The 6,000-nt window shown below is 41.5% G+C and overlaps 1 protein-coding gene across 2 annotated transcripts in view; it reads left to right on the top strand.

The window, feature by feature from the left end:
* Positions 1-6,000, top strand: part of TAOK3 (TAO kinase 3) — a 45,747-nt gene that overhangs the window by 2,426 nt on the left and 37,321 nt on the right. For both annotated transcript variants that reach the window (XM_010072388.1, XM_010072389.1), the window contains exons 2-5: positions 1,893-1,964; positions 2,910-3,011; positions 3,483-3,528; positions 3,993-4,089. In XM_010072388.1, the coding sequence (XP_010070690.1) occupies positions 1,893-1,964; positions 2,910-3,011; positions 3,483-3,528; positions 3,993-4,089 (317 nt within the window). The remainder of the gene's footprint in view (positions 1-1,892; positions 1,965-2,909; positions 3,012-3,482; positions 3,529-3,992; positions 4,090-6,000) is intronic.

Raw genomic sequence — 6,000 nt, 5'->3', positions numbered from 1 at the left:
AGCGTTCAGATACGTAAAAAGGGGCAGGGCATGGATTGTTACGCTGTTGCTGCGTCTCTTTAACCTTTTTATTTAAATTGGTACTGACACTGCTACGGACAGCAAAGACGTTGGTCTGTATCGTGTCACTGTCGTTGTGGATTAATATGGTTACTCTAGTATAAACTTCAACTTAAACTCAATTTTTGCAAGTTGTGGTTTTTTTCCAGTGTACTCTTGTCAAGGCTCTGGAAGATAATTTGAAATTTCTTCTCTTGCTTGAAAGAAATGATACTTCATATATCAGAAGGCTAAGAAAAAACCTGTGTCACTTCTCACAAGGATTTAAAGTTGATGCTAACTTGACTTGAAATCAACTGAGTTGATTTGCACTTGACTTCAGAATAATAGTTTTCATTGAAAACAACCTACTTGTATTCATGTCAGAAATATGGGAAAGTGATAAAGCAGATGAGGGCAGTGTAAAGGAGGTTTTGCAAGCAAAATGTGCTGGTTTTCTGCCAAACTTTTCACTAAAGAGCTGTAACTATGGCCAAAACCACTTCAGCAAGTGGATATTTCTGTCAAGTGTGCTTGTCCAGCCCTCAAAGCTATTTCAGCCAGGAGGATCCCAAGCGCTGGGTACAGCAAGAACTTCACCCACAAGTGTGGGAACGTGGCGGTGCGCCATTCGGCAAAAAATTACAGCTGAAACGAGAGATACTGTGTTCACGTGGAGATATTTGGAATTAATGTAACTGACAGAAATGTTTGGAAGTTTCTTTAGAACACCAATGTTCAGTAGTCTGAGTAAAATACTCTTGATCTTTTATGTGCTGAATCAGGATGGTGAGTGGTTAGGAAAGGTTTTGCCTTATCCAAAAATTGCTTTCAGCTTTCTCTAACTAATTTGAGGAAGAGTGTGTGCTGTGAAGAGTCTAAGTGTGTCAACTCCCTTTAGTAATTCCTGGGCTCTATTGGTTCATCCAACATCATTTTTCTTTGAAGTCACTGTCTGCATCAGGAAATGTCTTTCATTAAGACGTTACTTAAAAGTATGGTACTCATCCTCTCCAGCAGCTGAAGGAAGGATTTGCCACATTTAGCTTCTATTGTATTCTAAGCTTTTAACTGTCACTATTTCTTTTTGTCCCAAAAATGTTAAATGGTTGGAGGTACTGGGATTTCAACTACTCTTCTAAGACTAAAACCTTCAAGTTTTCTGTCCTTAACATGCAGAAATGAGGGCAGTGCCAATCCAGGCAAGTAGAGCTCTTTCTAAAACTGAGTTTTCAGCTTCCAGTCACCATCCCTCTATCATACACGCTGCAGAAAAGTAGAATTTTGATGACTGAGTAATATACGTTGCAAAACTGAGATGTGGTGCAGTGAAAGGAAGGTTGTTTTGTTTTGTTTTGTTTTGTTTTTTCTTGAGATAAATTCCAGAATGAAGCATCTTCTTGAAATAGCTGTTTAAAAATACCAGTGTTGTGTGGGGGTTTTGGATGAAATTATAGAGATTTTGATACACCTCTTTATTTGTTTATTTGGAAAACATTTTTCCAAAGGTTTATCTAAGCCCGCTTTTACTGCAATTCCAATAAAATTGTATTTTGCATGTTCTTAGTAGGTGCAATATTGGGCCTTGGTTTGCATAATCAATAGAGAGGTAGCAAGTGCAGTGAAGACCAAGGGAGGAACAGTGGATATGGACAGATAGATAAACTCTGGAGAAGGTGTCATAACAGTTGTCTGGTAAATCTTATCACAAAGAAGAATGCCTTTGAAGTGTAGGAGCTTGCAAGGATGCGATATAGGAGAAAAAAGCCTGCATTTGCCAAAGGCACAGCTCACTCCATGGGGAGGAAAAAAAATGAAACTTTTTTCAATCTGTTTCTTTCTCCCTACTCCAGGCTACAAATTCCCACACTAACGAGGTGGTGGCAGTCAAGAAAATGTCCTACAGTGGAAAGCAAACAAATGAGGTAAGATGAATAAAGCCAATTCTGCATGCAGGAGCTGTTGCAACCATAATGTGAATCTGAACAGTGCAATGAGCTGCTTATTCCATTCGACACGAGCAGACCAGCTTTTTAATTCAGTAGCTGTTGCTCACTTCCATAGGAAGGGAGCATATAGGTTTGTGGAGGGAAAATGAGTTTATGCAAATTTTGACAAATAGTTCAGATTAAGGAAGTGAATGGGAATTCAGAATGTTTGCATGGTGGTTGTTTCAGTAGTAACTTCAGCAATGAGTGCATTAAGAGCACACCAGCTATTGGAGCCGTAACCACAACTCTGAGGTGTCAGCTGAAATGTATAGTTGACCTGAAACGTTTTTCAGGGTCTAGAATCTCAAATTTTATAGACCTTATATTCAGAATATCAGTCTCGCTGCAATTGTTGCTTAAGTGCTCCTCCTGTTTCTGTGTTGCGGTGCTTTGCACCTGGATTAACTCTGGTTATTTGGATTGGTGCGTTGACGTGCCGTAGGGAGTGGGTTTGTCTGTTAAGAGCAAACAGGGATGTTTTAAACTCATTTTTCCTTGCTTACCGGTTGGCCTCCCGCATGTGCATGTGTTATATGTGGTGTTGACTCTTGGGGCAGGTGGGTTTGTTATGAACTTAGAGACCACTTGACAGTTCGCTGTGCAAAACAGTAGCAATGCTTTAAGTGAAATGTATTGCAGTTAAAATGAGAGGAAAAAAAAATTCACAATCCTCAAGCTATTTAAGTATGTCTTGGGGGGTTCTGAGTGCAATGGGGATCCAGACAACTGATGTACAGTTGTGTTTTTGCAACTATGACTCTTACTGTCTTCATGTTGTAAGTAGTTTTATGGTTGCTTTTCAGACTGTGTTACAGTGTGTGGCATATGTAGGGGATTAAGCAGAGAAATGTATTTATACCTTTTTGCTTTTTTTGTTAGAAATGGCAGGATATCATCAAAGAAGTCAAGTTTCTCCAACAGCTGAAGCACCCCAACACCATAGAGTATAAGGGCTGTTACCTGAAAGAGCATACGGCCTGGGTGAGTGAGTGGCATTTGGAGGTCTTTGTGAGCAGAAAATGTACAGTACAGCCATCAAATATTCACTGCATGCAGCGTCTTTATGTGTAGCAGTATTCATCCCATGTTGCCTGTAGTCTCTTTCATCTGAAGCAGCTTCCAGGTAATTTAAAGGGAATAGATATTTAGGATATTGGAACAAACCCCTGCTTCTCTGAGGCAGGCCTCTGTGTTCATGCAGATTAAACAATTATTGTGGAGCATGCTCTACAATATCTCCCCATGGACTTGCAGTGCGTAAACCTTCTTTACAACAATGAAAGATATCTTGACATTGCTGGAATGTTTGGAGCATTTAATTTTTTCATCGCTTATTGCATTTCTTGCCACTCAAGGTTTTATTTGCTTCTACTGTTGCTCAGCCATTCACGTGGTAACTGTGTGTGGGGGAGTGTGTACCCTGGTATTTAAAAGCATGCTTTTTTCTTGCAGTTGGTTATGGAGTACTGTTTAGGATCAGCTTCTGATTTGCTAGAGGGTAAGTTTTCTATAGGCTTTGATTTCTTTTCGCTAGTGCCCCTTTTGAGTAGAGCGAGGGGCTGTTTTCTCCCAGGCTGGTATTTGCAGGTGCTGGGGACAGTCTGGCTGTACTCCATTCTGTAGCTAGAATACATGTGTTTGTGATGCCAAGGGGAGGCTGAGACTTTCCTAGGAGGCCACCTCTACGTATAGTTGGCATGCACGTTTCTATATTGTAAATGGTTGTTTCAATGTTCCTGTAATTGGCACCTTCCTGAGGACTGGAGCAGACTGCCTGTTTCTGCATAGCCATGAGAAAAACCTGCAGAGATCATCTCTGTCCTTGCCTTGCAGTTTGTAGGAAGAGTTACAGGTGCTTTTATAGAACAAGAGGCTGATATGACCTCAAACCTAGAACAGCAGCACCTGCAGAGGAATAGGGAATCTTACCTTCTTACGGTTTTTCTTGAATTTTTTCCATAGTTCACAAGAAACCACTTCAGGAAGTGGAGATTGCTGCCATCACCCACGGTGCCTTGCAGGGGCTGGCCTACCTGCACTCTCACTGTAAGATCCACAGGTAAGGCTGGAGCTTGGTGCTGCTGGATGGCCTGCCATCTCCCACTCTGTCCAGCTGAAAATTGCTTCGCTGTGTTTCATCAACTTTGGTAAAGGTTATTCTAGAAGAATTTTCTCTAATGGACATGTCAGTATTCCTGATGTCAGGGTAGATGTCGAAATAAAAGCTGTTGGCCGATAAGGAGTGCATTTTTTGTTTGTTGAAATAATTTAATGTGGCTGTATCCTGTGCTGAGTTCTCTTCCATGTTAGCAATTTCTCACTGCAGAACCTGGTAACAAAGGATACACCTGAATGTTAGCAGTAAACACCCTAAAACTTGCCAAGTAAGATGGAGTGATAGAGCTAGACTATTCTTAAGACATTGTGAGAATTTTTTACATATGAGTAAGTAGAACTGTGCTTTCAGAAACCAGTCGATGAAAGCCTAAGTCAAGGCTAAACTGCCTTAGGAGAAATCAGAGCATCCAGGCAGAGGAGGATTTTGTAACGGGCTGCTCATGGATGCAGCTCCTAGATCTGTCTTTCATAATGTAGTAGTTTTCAGGAGTTTGGATATTTTTTTTTGACTCATTTGTCAACAATGTTGTATGTTCTCATTCATATTTTTTTGTCTAATTGTGGGTACTACTGATATGTCAGGGACCTGTGAAATGGGTGAGAACTAGGTTAGTGTAATGTGAGTGGGGAGTCATCGGAATGAGGCAACTTGAGGCTACTTTATCGAGCTAAAAAGCCTCTTTGTAGTTTACTGGCAATCTGGAGACAGAAAACTTGTAGATCTGAGGCTGAGACAGTGAAGGGTTTTTGCAGAGACAGGAATTATTTGTCACTTATTAGAATAACTATTTGGGGCATATCTACACGTGGTTATTACATTGTATTTAAGTGAAATATTAATTTAAAAATGAATACCAGTTTATGACACTAAAATAAGATTATTTTTTGTCATCCCTTTGCATATATGCCCTTATTTGAGCATAACAATACCTTTTCTGGAATGTTTTATGTGCTTTCAAAGTACATGGAATTTTTTTTTGTAATAAATGACTCCCTGGATGGACACTATTGCAAATTAGTTTTTCCTGATACTCATTAGGACTTTCTAATATGGCACAATTAGCGTGTTGTGAGTTCAGCAATCTCACATACTGAATACTAGCAACTCCGTGTGAACTTTCCATTAGCATGCTTATTATTAACACTGGTTATTTCTCTTTTAAACTGGAAAAAGTTACTTTGCTGTCGCAGCGTGCTGAGAGTGGCCGTAAGGAAAGTTACTGCTCGAGGTACCACGCAGGTCTTTCCTATCTAGCCCGTTTCTTCCTTTTAACTTCTGAGACAGGAAGGCAAGTCTTCTCTCTCAGAAAAGAGGACCATCGAGATCTCTAATTTTCCGATAGCTGTTGTATCTTACAAAGGAGAGGCGAAGGAGTGCCCTTTCCGAGCTTCCTTGCTCAGCGATGAGGAGCGCTGCGCGGATGCGCACGACTGCAGGGGGACTGTGCCAGTTCCAGTAGTGCTGAGACAAGTCAAGCAAATGCTGCATGAGAAGGGGAACAGCTGCCTTGGCTGCCCCGCAGCTGGGGAGGCAGGAGGAGCATGCCCGGGGCTGCAGGGACACCGTGTGGACATCCACAGCAAGGCAGGTCTCCAGTCCTGAGCTGTGGGATGGCAAAGGACGAGATTGTTTTCTGTTTAATTGCACATACAAGGCAAACCTAAGTTAGCAAATAACGTTTGTCGCTACCTAACGTGCCTGCTGAGTCCTCTGATTGTTGTACAGCGACGGGAGCGGTGCAGGTGATAGCACAGAGGACGATCTACGCTGTCTCTGTGCCAGAACGAACGCCTCAAACATACAATAGAAGACATCTTGAGCACTTGTCCTCCAGCAGAAGTGGCAGATGCA

The sequence above is a fragment of the Pterocles gutturalis genome, unplaced genomic scaffold (genome assembly GCF_000699245.1).
Source record: "Pterocles gutturalis isolate BGI_N339 unplaced genomic scaffold, ASM69924v1 scaffold7122, whole genome shotgun sequence".
Lineage (NCBI taxonomy): Eukaryota > Metazoa > Chordata > Aves > Pterocliformes > Pteroclidae > Pterocles > Pterocles gutturalis.
The sequence above is the reverse complement of the archived record's forward strand: the minus strand, read 5'-3'. Positions and strand labels throughout refer to the sequence as shown.